The 15,365-nt window shown below is 33.0% G+C and overlaps 2 protein-coding genes across 3 annotated transcripts in view; both read left to right on the top strand.

Moving 5' to 3' along the window:
• Positions 1-1,694: 1,694 nt before the first annotated feature.
• On the top strand, positions 1,695-9,656 carry Smug (Single-strand-selective monofunctional uracil-DNA glycosylase). The gene is made up of 9 exons (XM_080155639.1): positions 1,695-1,728; positions 4,785-4,829; positions 5,372-5,434; positions 5,699-5,800; positions 6,382-6,512; positions 7,052-7,145; positions 7,944-8,014; positions 9,007-9,076; positions 9,264-9,656. Exons 3-9 carry the CDS (start codon positions 5,401-5,403, stop codon positions 9,326-9,328), a joined length of 567 nt encoding a protein of 188 aa, XP_080011765.1. The 5' UTR covers positions 1,695-1,728; positions 4,785-4,829; positions 5,372-5,400; the 3' UTR covers positions 9,329-9,656.
• Positions 9,657-10,486: 830 nt separating this feature from the next.
• LOC145315639 (succinyl-CoA:glutarate CoA-transferase) overlaps positions 10,487-15,365 on the top strand; it is a 44,589-nt gene continuing 39,710 nt past the window's right edge. Inside the window, exons 1-7 of one of the 2 annotated variants that reach the window (XM_080155629.1) lie at positions 10,487-10,728; positions 11,275-11,331; positions 12,351-12,461; positions 12,871-12,947; positions 13,166-13,225; positions 13,904-13,966; positions 15,034-15,118. In XM_080155629.1, the coding sequence (XP_080011755.1) occupies positions 10,685-10,728; positions 11,275-11,331; positions 12,351-12,461; positions 12,871-12,947; positions 13,166-13,225; positions 13,904-13,966; positions 15,034-15,118 (497 nt within the window). In that variant the 5' untranslated portion in view covers positions 10,487-10,684. The remainder of the gene's footprint in view (positions 10,729-11,274; positions 11,332-12,350; positions 12,462-12,870; positions 12,948-13,165; positions 13,226-13,903; positions 13,967-15,033; positions 15,119-15,365) is intronic. The other variant, XM_080155628.1, reaches the window with a different exon arrangement.

Below are 15,365 nucleotides of genomic sequence, written 5' to 3'. Positions count from 1 at the left end.
AACATTTAATAAACTATTTGAATCTTTTTGTGACCATGTTTAAACTTTTTAATTTTTACACTAAGGTGTTTTTTAATGAAAATCTTTGTTGAATTCTCTTTTGCGACAAAAAAAGAAAGGGAATTTTTTACTATTTCTAGGTTATCTTATGTAATCTAAACTATATAATATGAAATAATTTTTAATTGTCTTTCTTTTGAGCCACAAAACACTGTAAAATGTAACATATATGCAAAAATAACAATTTTTTTAATGAATATTATAATATCCTTATATGACATTGCGTCAGAGCTTATTCTTTAGATCATATGTTCAAGAAAAGTAGTCATAAACTTGGAGGGTTGCGCTATTTATTAGAATATTAAATAAACTTGAATGGTAAAAATATTAGCATAGCCTTTGTCAATTCAAATGCTTTAGGTATATTATTCGGAAAGTTAGTTAAAAGAGAGAGAATTTGCTGTGTATACTGTTGAAAGACTTTCAAAAATGTAAATTACAAAGCAATCCTAAAAGATCGGGTCGTAGGCGAGTCTTAGTCGGGGGTTTTCTGATAGCAAATATTGCGTTATTGGTATACAATGTAAAAAAAAACATTTTAAAGAAATTCTTTAAATAAAACCCAACGTGTATTGACAGTACAAACATCTTAATGCTAGCAGACATATGTTTATCAACATTTGCAGAAAACTATTTCCACAAGAAAAATTATTCAGGTTTCTACTTCACAATTTTAAATATTTCTTTCTGATAAAATGTTTGACATATATCGTATAATCATTTACCAAAAAAATATTTTGATAATTTAGATTTCAGCGAAGATTAATCTTTTCAAAAAACTAAGACGACATTTTGCATCTTCTGTCATGACATTTTAGAAAAAATATAAAAAACCAAAATTTAGTATGAAAACTATTTTCATCGATTTTTCTGAAGGTATTATCGTATTCTGTGGCTTTGTTATTATCATTTACTTATATCGAAAGTGCCAAACATTGTACCCTAACTTATTCATTTAATAAAAAACAAACCGTGCACAGTCTAATGTCCCCTCTCAGGTGAATGTCTTTTTGTAATTAGTCAGCTGCAACCTCACAAGAAAACCTATAATTTCTAGGAAGAATATTTGGTGAGCAGAATAGAGAACGCGAAGCATTTTCATTTTCTTGAGTCACAACAAGAGCTGGAAAAATTTATAACAGGTAAAAGTTTTTTGTTTTTTTAAAATCATAATTGGTTAATACAAACTAAAAATTGTCCATGTCATTGTCCAGTCTTTTCCGACAATAATTTTAATAATTTTGTTTATTATAATTGGGAATGCATATTAATTTATCGTACATTGTCATATCACTGAATATACCTGACAATTAAAAATCCAACCAAAGTTATGAAGACTATTTTTCTATATATGATTACCTATTTACTCAGGGATCTAAAGGGATAAGACAATGGCCAATAAATTGATGTACACATCCCCAATGATGACACACAAAATTACCCCTTCTGTAGATTGCAAGTAATGAGTGAAACATTTGGACAATAAACTTGAATCAACCAATTAAATTTCATAAAAGTCCAAAAAGTTGTAATGAAACTTTGGGGACTAGCGTAAAAAACAGCCCAATGTTCCCCTCCTCCCTGTATTTACCTTAACTTTCTTATATTTTTAGAAAACACAGATTCCAAGCCTACAGATATAGTCTGCTATTGCTCATTGGGATATAGGTAAGTGTAGTGGAAAAATTTTGTTGCTTTTCTTGAAAGAAATAAGTGTAGGGGGACGGTGGTAGATTTTTTCTCTAACTTACCCCTCCGGGGGACTCTAACCTGGAATAAGGTATATCCAACAAGCGATATAAATTTAAATGATATTTGAGGGGCAGATAAAAAGGTCGTCTTTACTACGAAGCGTTGCCCTATAAAATCACGAAAAAATCAGCTGAAATTACCAAATATTTTTTTCAAATTAATTCAGTAGTTGGTTACAGATAAGCTCTAACCCTGAGGGGCTATTAAGTAACTTATATAACCTAACCTAACCTGACCTAAAGAAACAGACAAATAAACGAAAAACTATTTTTGTAATTGTCTTTAATGATATTTTAACAAGAGTTCCTTAGGATGACGCTATCATTATCCGGATTCGTACCCGTCACTATACGAATGCTCCTTTGGTGCCAATAAGTTAATTTCCAGTACAGCTTCTAAACCGGTCAATATCTGCTGGATTAGAACCAGTCTCAGCCATACTAAAAATTCATGTATAAAGTGTATTACAGACAGGGGGGGGGGGGGCGTAATGACATTTATTCGTAATCCGTGAGCAAAATGGTCTTAAAATTTAGCTAGACCCTTCAAACTTGGTATATAAGCCTAGTCCTATAGGTATTACATCTAAATGGCAAAAAAATCTAAAATTTTTTATTTTAAGGTTAGGTTAGGTATGAAAAACCCTGCGGAAATGGGGTTTTTAGGCTTTTTTTGGTCTATTTTGATGTGGACACTTAACTTAAATTGTTTTTTCTTAGGGTTTTAACTTAAATACGCTGTATCTATTCATATGGACTTTATTTAAGATGATTCAGCAAGTCGGGGACCGACCCCAGGGGGCTAGGTGGGTGGCCCGCAGGGGTTAAGTGCCTTTTTCCCAATACATATGTTGTGATACATCTAATTATAGGTTTTTTAGGTCAAGGAACTCAAATTTAAAACTAAAATAAGCTTTAGACTAATCTGAAGCTAGCCCCAGCGGGCTAGGTTGGTGGCCCGCAGGGGTTAAGTGCATTTTTTCCAATATATATCATGTTATGTATCAAAATATAGGTTTTTTAGGTTAAGAAACTCAAATTCTAAGCGAAAATTAGCATTAGACTAACCTGAAGCTAACCCCCCGGACTAGGTTGGTTTTCTGCAGGGCTTAAGAGCATTTACCTAACCTAACCTAGAAACTTACTTATATTTTAACATGTTTTTTTTTATAATTTTTGTCTATTAATGATGACTTTATCTAAGATAATCCAGCAAGTCGGGAACCGACCCCAGCGGGCTAGGTTGGTGGCCCGCAGGGGTTAAGTGCATTTTTTCCAATATATATCTTGTTATATATAAAAATATAGGTTTTTTAGGTCAAGAAACTCAAATTCTGAGCGAAAATTACCATTAGACTAACCTGATGCTAACCCCCCCGGGCTCGGTTGGTTTTCTGCAGGGCTTAAGAGCATTTACCTAACCTAACCTAGAAACTTACTTATATTTTTACAGGTTTTTTTCTTTAATAAACTGTATCTATTAATAAGACTTTATTTAAAATGATCCAGCAAGTCGAGGACCGACTAATCTGAAGTTAGCCCCAGCGGGCTAGGTCGGTGGCCTGCAGGGGTTAAGTGCATTATTTTCCAAAATACATCTTGTGATATATCAAAATATAGCAGGTTTTTTAGAAGAACTCAAATTCAGAGCTAAAATAAGCATTAGAATAATCTGAAGCTAACCCCAGCGGGCTAGGTGGTTGGCCTGCAGGGGTTAAGTGCATTTTCCCAATATTTTTGTTGAGATACATCCAATTATAGGTTTTTTTTAGGTCAAAGAACTCAAATTCAGAGATGAAATAAGCATTAGACTAATCTGAAGCTAACCCCAGCGGGCTAGGTGGGTTGCCAACAGGGCTTAAGTGCATTTTACCTAACCTAACCTAGAAACTTACATTTAATATAATTTTTTTAGGTTTTGTTTCTCATATAAACTGTCCATTCATGAGGATCTTATTTCAGATGTTCAAGCAAGTCGAAGACTGACCTCAGCGGGCTAGGTGGGTGGCCCGTAGGGGTTAAATGCATTTTTAAAAAAAAGTATGTGTTATAATACATCAAATTATAGGTTTTTTAGGTCAAGAAACTCAAATTTACAGCTAATAAAAGTATCAGACTAATCTGAAGCTAGCCCCAGCGGGCTACTAGGTGGGTTGCCTGCAAGTCTTAAGTGCATTTTACCTAACCTAACCTGGAACCTTACTTGTTTTTTTAGGGTTTTTTTTCTGGAATAAACTGTGTCTATTTATGAGAACATTATTTAAGATGATCAAGCAAGTCGGGGACTGACCCCATCAGGCTAGGTGGGTGGCCCGCAGGGGTTAAGTGCATATTTAAAAAGTATGTGCTGTCATACATAAAATTACAGGTTTTTTAGGTCCAGAAATTCAAATTTAGAGCTAGTAATTGAATCAGACTAATCTGAAGCTAGCCCCTGCGGGCTAGGTGGATTGCCTGCAAGCCTTAAATGCATTTTACCAAACCTAACCTAGAATCTTACTTTTTTGAAGATTTTTAATTGAATAAACTGTTCATGAGAACATTATTTAAGATGATCTAGAAAGTCGGGGACTGACCCAGGCGGGCTAGGTTTTACTTAGATACACAGTGTTCAGTCCTAAAGCCATCATTTAAAAGATTCTTCATACAGGAGGCTGACCCAAGGAGTCCTCATTCATAGACACAGTTCATTCAAGGAAAAAACCAAAAAATAAGTAAGTTTCTAGGTTAGGTTAGGTAAAATGCACTTAAGCCCTGCAGAAGATCTACCTAGCCTGCGGGGGTTAGCTTCAGGTAAGACTTATGCTTATTTTAGCTCTGAATTTGAGTTTCTTGACCTTAAAAACCTATATTTTGATATATGTAACAAGATATATATTGGAAAATAATGCATTTAACCCCTGCGGGCCACCGACCTAGCCCGCTGGGGCTAGCTTCATATACATGAATTGTCATCCTTGTTTCTTATTTTAGATCATGCGATTATTCCACACCAACGCTTTCTAGACAAATATCTAGGTAATTTTTTTTTAAAAATGTGATAGTAGTAAAAAGAGACTATAATGTGAAATAATAAGAATATCATTTTTAATGACCTTATATGTTAAAATCTATTATTGTTATTGAAAAATACCTTTCTTCTTTTATTTTGTTGTGTTTTAGTACCTTAAAACCGATTTAATTAAAAATAACTTAAATTACTTCAAAAACCGACTAGCTATTCTAAATAAAAATCAAAAAAGTTAAGACACCTTCTTTTAGTATTTTTTTTTTATTTTTAACTATGTAACCATCTTGATAGAAATTAAGAATTTATGTCAAAGGCCAAGCTTATGTCAAACTTACATAAATTTAGTTATATTTTTATTATTTCATAGAATTCGATTATTTTTTAGTTAAAGATGTAGAGAAGGAAAAAATGAGTGGAATATCTATTCAAAATCCCAAATCAATAATTGCTTTAGATTTTATCAAAACGGAATTATTTAATATTTTAAGATATTATATTTTTGACTAATTGGTTTGACTTAAAAATATAAATCATACTTTTATAATTCTAGACGGGGAGAAATCAGTATTATTTCTTGGGATGAATCCTGGCCCTTGGGGCATGTGTCAAACAGGTAACATTTTTTCTTGTACTCATTCAAAACCGATTAATATCCAGTGGATTAGAACCGGTTCTCATCCATACGAAAAAAACTAGCATTGTATTATAACCAGTTTTTTTACGAATATAAAAATGTACAATCATAAGATTAAAACCAATTTTTTCGGCATCTCGGGTCTAAAAAACTAGTTTTAATCTAAAATTGTACATTTTATATTCGCGGAAAGCTGTTTATAATATGATGCAAGAAATAACAGTTCTGAATTATATAATTTAGGTGTTCCTTTCGGGGATGTGTACAGTTGTAGAGAATTTCTAAATATTGAAGGTCCAATGAAAACACCCAAACTACCCCAACACCCTAAACGTCCAATTGAAGGTATAGTTATTTATCGCTTCGTATTATAGACAGCTTTCCGCGGATATTAAAATGAATAATTATAAGATTAAAAAACAGTTTTTAGCCACAATTTTGGAAAACTGTTTTTAATACGATACAATACACGATTTTTTAGTATTGCTGAGAACCGGTTCAAATCCATTCAGCGGATATAATCGGTTTCGAAGCCATACTGGAAAATCAATTTAAAATTTTTTACTAAAAGCCATATGATCTTTTAATTCCTGTTTATACGCTCAATCGTTATTATTTGCGTCATTCTAAAGACGTTAAAATTACTCTCTGCTATTATAGTTCTGAATGGGGAATTTTTTTTAATTGAATGGCTTTAATGAAGTACAGTTCATAACCATTTTCATCTAGTACTTTAAGACAAAGGTCATGCAATCCTAACGGCGTGCTGACTGTGAACAGTTCATAAACTTGTTCTGACAATCGTTAGCTAAAAAACCAAGGATAAGTTTGAGTCTTGATTAGGTTATACAAAATAACTGTGTATAATGTTCTCAACTAATGAACAAAAGGGAAAATTTTGTATACCATAATTGGAAAAATTTTAGGTTTTGAGTGTAAACGGAAAGAGGTGTCCGGCTCCAGGTTTTGGGGATATTTCCAGAAAATTTGTGGACACCCTGAAAATTTCTTCAAGCACTGCTTTGTTCTAAACCACTGTCCTTTGGCATTTATGAAGGTATACTATATACTAAAACAAGGCTGAATTTTTCATAAAAAAAGGGCAGCAATAATAAGCTTATACTTTGTAAATTTTGGGGATATTCCCAGAAAAATATTGGACACCCTGAAAATTTATTCAAACACTGTTTAGTTTTAAACCACTGTCTTTCGGCATTTATGAAGTTAACTAAAAACTAAAACAAGGATGACTTTGTCAAAAAGCAGCGAAGCAATAATAAGCTTTGTAGATTTTGGGAATTATTTGGCAAGAAAATGTTTGGACGCCCTGATATTTTTTTAAACACTCTCTTTTTCTTAACGTCCTTTGAAAGTGAAAATAGTTTTACAGGGAAATCTTTTTATGTTAAGTAAGGTTTTTTCTGGGCTCGGCAGCCGCGCTTAAGACTCAAATTTAAATCCTCTTGTGTGCAAAAAAATAAGATTTTTAAAAGATGGAAAAGACAGGTTTAGTCATCCAGCTGAATAAAGTTTTAATATGACGATTTCACTGAGGCTTAAAGGCGGCTAAATTATGGCAATATTTATTGAATTCAGGAGTCTGGAAAGAATATTGCCCCAGCAGAAATGTCTAAGGAGGTTAGGGCTCCCCTGACCAAGGCCTGTGATCAAACTTTGAAACAAATTTTAGGTAAAATTATTTAATATATTCCAGGGATCTAAAGGGATAGGACGATGGCCGATAAATTGATGTACATCTTCAATGATTATTAACAAATCTACCCGATTTGTAGATTTAAATTAGTGTTTGAAACGTTTGGACACTTAACTTAATGAACCAACCAATCAAAATTCAATAAAAGTTGTTAAGTCAACGAATAAGAAAATATTATTATAAAACTTTGGGGACTAGTGTCATAAAATGTGCAAGAAAGTCAGGAAACCCCTGACCAAGGCCTGTGATCAAACTTTGAAACAAATTCTAGGCTTCGAACCTGATTAATATCCGCTAGATTATAACTGGATCTTAGTTCTACTGAAAAATATTGTATAGCACAGTGTTTCAGACATTTTTCGACGAGTAATAAAATAAAAAATTATAAATAAGTAATATATATTTACATATAATATAAAAATCTTAAGTAATGTTAATGTAATGCAATCATTGCTTAATTGATTTTTGTAATAATGGTTTCTCTAGATGTTGAAAACTTTGTTTATTTCAAAGCATAATTTTGTTGAAAACTAACCTTGTTTGAATTAATGGATATATTTTTATTAGGTTGTTACACCAGATATACTCTAATAATGTAATACTCGAAGCTGGCTAAAATAACGATTACCTCTTCCACCCCATTTAACCCACAACTCCCCTCCTACTAGATGAAAGAACTGACCAATATATGAGGTCCATATTAGCAATCATAATTGCAACCATTTTCCCCTGTCGTTATATCCACGTATATTCTATATCCATTATTTTTGTTAGACCTGCTTGGAACAGTGTTCATTGTTGGGGTCGGAAAATTTGCTGAAACTAGAGCTAAAAGTATTATTAAGGTATTATTTACATTGAATTAAATTCTATTAAAATTAAAGTTTTATGTAAAAGTAACAAGATGTCTCTCTGTCTCCTGTGTGTGTGTAGCGAACCGCCGAATAGATATGGTTTTATTTTAGAGTAAAGCTTCTCTGTCTATCCCTTATAATAAACTTCTCTGTCTATCAATAATACAAAGTAGCTTGATGTCTGTCCGTCCGTCCGTCTGAAGCTTAAGATCTTTGTAACCGCTGAACCAATCGGATTCTACTCTTCAGGGTATATACCTATTGGTCCTGTGGTGGTTTTTTGCTATTTTCTTGGGGGGTGGGACAACCATAACCCCCCAAAAAACGAAAATCCCCCCCCCCAAATATTTTTTTCTAATTTTAATGTTTTTATATAAATTTATATATTTTTAAAAATTTTTATATCTTTTTATATTTCTTTCTACTTTTTTTTATCTTTTTATATTTCTTTATACTTTTTTATATCTTTTATATTCTTAATTTTTTCTTCTTTTTAAATTTCTTTTCTTCTGTTAAACTTTTTTTTTTTCAAATTCAAAAAGATTTTGAAACCTTCCTTCTCCTGTAGGGGCAAAGCCCCAAAAAGCATAATGGCAAAGAAATTTTTAAAAACATTAAAAAAGAGAAAAAATTCGAAGGTTTTAGAAAATATAAATTTTTTTAATTCTTCCCTGAACCTATAGGGAAAAAGCCCCTAGAGGCTAGGGGCGAAGCCGCTAGTCCTTATAATAAAGTAAAATGATCTCTATGTGTCCAGCGAAGGATCCCGCCAACCGCTGAACCGATATGGTTCTTTACAGCGAAGCTTCTCATAGGTTCAGTTAGGGTTTAAAACTATTTTAGGGGTGGGAACCACCACCCTCCCAACATAAATTACCAATAGAGAAATACTAGCACCCCCCCCCTCCTACCAAAAAAAATTTTTAAAAAGTAGTTTCGTTCTTTTTTTTTAATTAAAATTTAATTTTAAAATTTTTACCAAGAGACATGGACTAAAAATCGGAGTGGGATCTCTAATGCATCCCAGTCCCATCAATCCAGCTGCTAATAAAGGTAGGTGTCAAAATATTTGGATACTACAATCGATTTTATTATAATATTCGTGAAAAACTGTCTAAGACACGTTGCTATACATGATTTTTTAGTATGGCTGAGGAATTGACAATATTTTTTTGTATTTGTAAAAATTATAAGTTTAATTTAAATTAGAGGCAAATCACCTCATTTTTGTTTTGTTTAGGTTGGGATGAAGTAGCAGAGAAAGCCTTAACAAACATGGGACTAATGCCTTATTTAAAGTCATAATTTTTAAGTATTTAGTATTTTGCTACAAATTTATGTACAATTTTGTATAAACTTACAAATTGATGTTCTATTTATTAAGTTCTGACACTCTACAAGAATTATGGTTCGTTTGTCCTTCATTCTGATTTTATAGCTTCGTTTTTATGGATGTTGTCATCCTTGTTCTATTGTAAATATTTTGCATCTTAGATTGTATATGTATAAAATTATGTAATTTTCTACAGCGAGGCCGAGTAGACATTGTGTTGTTTATTACACTGGTCCCCAACGTTTTATGTTGACGTTTTCTTATTCTTTGTCTTAACAACTTTGGGGACTTATCAAATTGTAATTGTTTTATTAACCCTTACAGATCGGGCCCCAATTCCCACCTTAATAGATCAGGGGGGGGGGGGGCTCCAAGAGCCCCCCCCCTCTATCTCGGCTCCTGGTACAGATCAAGACGTAAAATTTTTTTCTGGTGGTTCATGTGTATTTTTAGAGAAAATTACTTTTTCTAGTCATAGCGGCCAGCCGCTAAATTTTAAAACAGCTGTAGAGCGGCCAATTTTGCAGCTAGGATGATCAAATTTTAGGACGAACTTTTATTTTTCATGACAAAAAATTTCTTTTTCTGATCATCGCCGAAAAACGGCAAATAACGGAAACCGCCATTTTCGGCGGTTACGGTGGTTGGCGGCGCAAATTAATATTTTTATCTTTTTATTATTGCTCAAGGATTTACCAAAAAAAAATATAGGTCTCTAGCAGTAATAGAAGCCACGATATTCATGATATATGTTTGTAGTAAAAGCCGGACAAAAATCGGTCATAAAGTCGGTCAGGGAGCGGTCAAACGGTCATAACGCTACTTTTCTCAGAAGGTCATTGATATCTAAGTTTTCACCAAAAAAAATTTAGGTTTCTACCTTATACACAAAAGTATAATGTAGAAATTAAGATTTATTTAGAATTTTTTCTAATTTTTTTTGCTACCCAACCGACTTTGACCGGACACCACGACCGACACAGACCAGATATCCTAATAAAATCAACTCTTGCCTACGTATAATTACTAAACTTTAAAAGTCATGAAGTTACAGCTCTTCATCTTACCTACAAAAAAATGAGATTGAAAAAACTAGAGGGGGGGCTCCAAGAGCCCCCCCCCCCCCCGATCTGTAAGGGTTAATTTCAGTGTCTTAAACATTTTAAATACAAATAGTAACCTACAACAGGGGTAATTTTGTAGATCATTGTTTGGGATGTACATCAATTTACAGCCCATTGTCTTATCCCTTAAGATCCCTGATAAACTATGTAATTTTGTAACTTGTTTCAGAATTGTTTACAAACAAATGTGATCAATAAAAAAAAATGTTTAGTGCAACAATTAAATCTACTCTAAGCAAAAATAAAATGTAAGACTTTTTAAATTGTTTTTGTTAATTGTGGAGCTTCTCTATAATTTGATATGTTAGTTCGGAGGTGATTCGATCAATATATGTGAATATTTAATGTTATAAATAAACATGAATGACAAAATTCATAAGTAGCGAAGCACAAAAAATCATTGAATGGACGGAGTAAGTTATATTTATTGATTTCAAAGCCATAGTTAACAGTAATTTGAAAAGGTTTGAACTGTAGAGCGCATCTTCATCTTAATTTACTGTTTAGATAAGAAAAAAAATCAATTTGAAGTTGAAAATTTGAAAATCCAGTTATTATCGCGTCGTATTAAAGACAGCTTTCCGCGAATATTAAAATTAAGAATTATAAGATTAAAACCAGTTTTGTTAACACCGACGGGAAGGAGTCTCGGGCCAACGAATTTTAATGATTTTGATATTCATAGAAAATAATCGGTGCTATACATGGTTTTTCAGTATAGCTGAGCACCGGTTCTAATCAAGCGGTTTCGAGCCATACTGAAAAATCCAATAAAATTACTATAATTTGTCTAGATGGAAGAAGTTACTAAGCACAGAAGCAACCAACAAAAGTCCTCTCCAAGGAATAAGGTACAAAAATAACTATTGCTATTCTACAGTTAGATGGTAAGTTCGTCCGAATGGTCTAAAAAAGAGGTTACTAAGCACAGAAGCAACCAACAAAAGTCCTCTCCAAGGAATAAGGTACAAAAATAACTATTGCTATTCTACAGTTAGTGTACGTCTGTTTGCGATTGTCTGTACGTTCAGAGTAGTTCTAAGATAAATTTCTTGTAAGGTTTTAAATTTACACACATAAATAAAACAACGAGGACAACATTTATCAGTAGCGAAGCTCAAAAAAAATATGGATTAAAAAATGGATAAGGTGAATCAATCATATGTTCAATGATCATCAAAAACATAGAAATAAAGGATATCAAGAATTTAAAAAATCACGAAACTTACATCAAAAATATCTATTTATCTTTTCTTACCTGACCCATGCTAAATGGCTTTGTGTCAATACATAAAAATCCCATAAAACAACGGAAATTTAATATTGATACCTTTCCCTTCAATAATTTTCAAAATCGGACCAAATCAGTGAAAAAATAAAAGCTTTTTCAAAGCAGTCGGACTGCTATAGATGTGATATACTTAAATATGCGCAAATAATAATGATCTGAATTTTGTCCAAAAAAAAAACCAGAGTGAGCAGCTGAGTTAATCTCATTTCCTCCATTGTGTAACGGACGGACAGATAAAGTGAATGATAGAGCAGCTTCGCTACTAAAGAATTTAAATTACTAATAATTCAGGATTTTGGACCTTTCTCGGGTTCTAGCAGGACCGTTTGTTGCAATGTTTTTGGGGTTGATTTCTCTTGTGAGGGTGGTGGTACCCTCTTATAAAATAGGTATAAACCTTCTCAGGACCTAATGAGAAGCTACACACAGTAAAGGTAGAACCATATCGGTTCAGCAGTTAGCGAGATCCTTCGGTACAGACAGACAAATAGAGGTCCAGTTACTTTATAGTGAGGTTATAGAAGATCTAGGGACAAAGGTCATAAAATTAATGAGACCATTACTAAATACTTTTTTCAGGATATTGGACCTATCTCGGGTCCTAGCGGGACCGTTTGCCACAATGATTTTAGGAGATCTAGGTGCAGAGGTGATCAAGATTGAGAGACCCATTGTTGGAGATGATACAAGGTTGTAAATTATTATTTTATCCTTTTTTATTATATAAAGTAAAAGCTTGTGTGAAGCTTTACGTAGATCCTGTGATGTTTTAGGCCATTTTGTTTTTGTTTGTCTAGCCCTCTCTCTGACCCTTCGAATACAAAGCTCCTAGATGCTAAGAGTATAGCCGCTAGTAGGAAAAAAGAACTACCCCATGCCATATAATGAATTTATTCTAAAATAAGAGGGTACTTTGTGGAAAAACAACTATTTTCACTATACAAAAATGTGTGTAGGGCAATAATGTTGGCATTGTATTAATGAGAAATTCTAAGGATTTAAAGTTGCATACTATATGGCTTTAGTAAAAACTGGTCGTTGCTGACATTATAGTATAGTATCTACTTAGCAAGTTATCATCTTTGTTATTTTGTTTCAGATCATGGGGCCCACCATTTCTGGAGGGGGATGACAATAGACGAGAATCCACGTATTTTCTCAGTATCAACAGGAATATTGGATATAACATTGCTTGGATGTTATTCCAGATTTTCATGTTCTTTAATAAAGTGAAACTTTCAGCTGGCTAATATAATAACTTCCTCCTTTCCTCCTACAGGATTTACAATTTACATACTGACCAATAAATGATGTCCATGTTAGCAGCTTAAATTGACGACACATTTTCCCCTGTCATAATATTCATGTATATTATAAATCTATTAACAGGAATAAGAAAAGTGTTTGTGTTGATATGTCCAAACCAGAGGGACAGAAAATTATTCAAGATTTAGGTAAATAGTTAAAGTATGGCTTCGAAACCAATTATTATTCGCTGGATTTTAATCGGTTCTCAGTCATACTTAAAAGTCATGTATAGCGCATCGAATTACAGACGATTTTCCACGAATGTTATAATAAAATTATTGTTAGCCAGGGTCTTCGGCCCCTCGGTGCTATCAAATTTGTGTTTTTTAATCTTTTATTTTATCATTTTAATAACCGCGAAAAGCTGTCTGGAATACGATGCGATAAATAACTATTAAGCGGACAGGGATCTTAAGGGATAAGACAATGGACGATTGATACAAAACAACAATGTTGTTAAAATTACCCCTTCCTGATATTAAAATTAATGGTTTAAAAGTTTGAACACATAAAAGTGAATGTCGAATCTTGAGGGTCAGAAAATTATTGCAAGGTTTAGATAAGGTCAAGGAGGGGGGGGGGGGGCTTTAAAATTATACTGGTCCCCAAAGTTTAGGTACAAAAACCCTTTAATATAACTTATCCCCATTCTGCAAACAATTCTTTGATTGAAAACAGCAAGTACTTTTACCCTGTCAAAACTGACTGCATTGTGTCGACGTAACTTTCATGGTTTATGTCGACTAAATCGAGGAAGACTACAGATAAAAAAAAACCATACTACTTTATATTATAGGATGTTGATTATTTTAAAATAATTTCAGCTAAAGAAAGTGATATTCTTGTGGAGAATTTTGTGCCTGGCGTTCTAGACAGGAAAAATATAGGTGAGTAACTCTTCAACAGAATTATTGATATATTGCACCAGCACAGTGCCTTCGAAGGTGCTTTGACTTTAGTGTCAGAACCTAAATTGGGACATAGTGCATTTCATTACCCTAGGTTAGGTAACTTCATTTCACTTTTCAATAAAATCTAAAATGCAGCGGTTTTTGAAAAAATTAGATTTAAAAATTTCAAGTTCAATTTTCACCCACTAGGAGTTACCGCATAATCATGACAAGAAAGGCAAAGATTATTTATTTAAAATGTTGAACAACTTTGCTTTCATAAAGTCAGTCATAAAACCTCTCTATATATGATTTATTTAAGGCTGAATTAAGGTGACCTTAGCAAAGCAATTGATAAAAATGGCCATTAATTAACTCACTTCAGGAGTGGTTTTATGAAGATCTTTATAAAAGCAAAGTTGTTCAAAATTTTAAATAAACAACCTTTGCTTTTCTTGTCATGATTATGCGGTAACTCCTAGTGGGTGAAAATTGAACTTGAAATTTTCAAATTTAATTTTCTGAAAAACCGCTGCATTTTAGATTTTATTGAAAAGTGAAATGAAGTTACCTAACCTAGGGTAATGAAATGCACTATGTCCCAATTTAGGTTCTGACACAAAAGTCAAAGCACCTTCATTTGCACTGTGCCAGATTTTCATGTAGAGATCGTAGCTGACTAAAATAACTAAACCACCTTCCCTCCTACAGGAAAGAACTGACCAATATAATAAATTGACGACAAATTTTCACCTGTCAATATATCAACGTATATTCTATACTCATTTATTTAACACTAAGAAACTCAACTATTTACATATATATCCTACTTTTGATGGATGAAATGTAATTTAAATTGCCTTTCATTCCAATTTTTAAATTTAAATGGTTGATTAAAGTATTTTAGACTTTAACAAAGGCTTTGACAATATACATCAAAAATTCTTTGGAAGTCTACAGAAGATTAATGATTACCTCCCAGGGTTCTAAGGGATAAGACAATATATGTTTCGTTTCTGAGATCTTTTAGAACAAACAGCTATGAATTAATAATATATTTTTAGGTTATTCTCATCTGAAGACCATAAACCCTGGGCTTATCTACTGTTCAATAACTGGATTTGGACCTGACGGACCATACAGCAAAAGGTAGGATAAGTTATAGAGTAGCTTAGCTCAGGGAGGGAGGAAGGTGACATTAAGCTGTTTTATGATCACGTTTCTTAGTTTTTGGATCAGCAGTTTTGGGGACTTTTATTGGATTTTGATTCGTTGGTACATTCTGTTAAGTGTTCAGTTCATACGTTTAAACCCCTAATTAATCTAAAGAAGAGGTATTGTTGTGTAATTGTATCATCATTGGGGACGTACATCAATTTATCGGCCTTTGTCGGCT

Source organism: Acartia tonsa, chromosome 4 (assembly GCF_053477335.1).
Source record: "Acartia tonsa isolate MP-2025a chromosome 4, ASM5347733v1, whole genome shotgun sequence".
NCBI classification, from domain to species: Eukaryota; Metazoa; Arthropoda; class Copepoda; order Calanoida; family Acartiidae; genus Acartia; species Acartia tonsa.
Note: the sequence above shows the minus strand (reverse complement) of the source record. Positions and strands in the feature narration are given on the sequence as shown.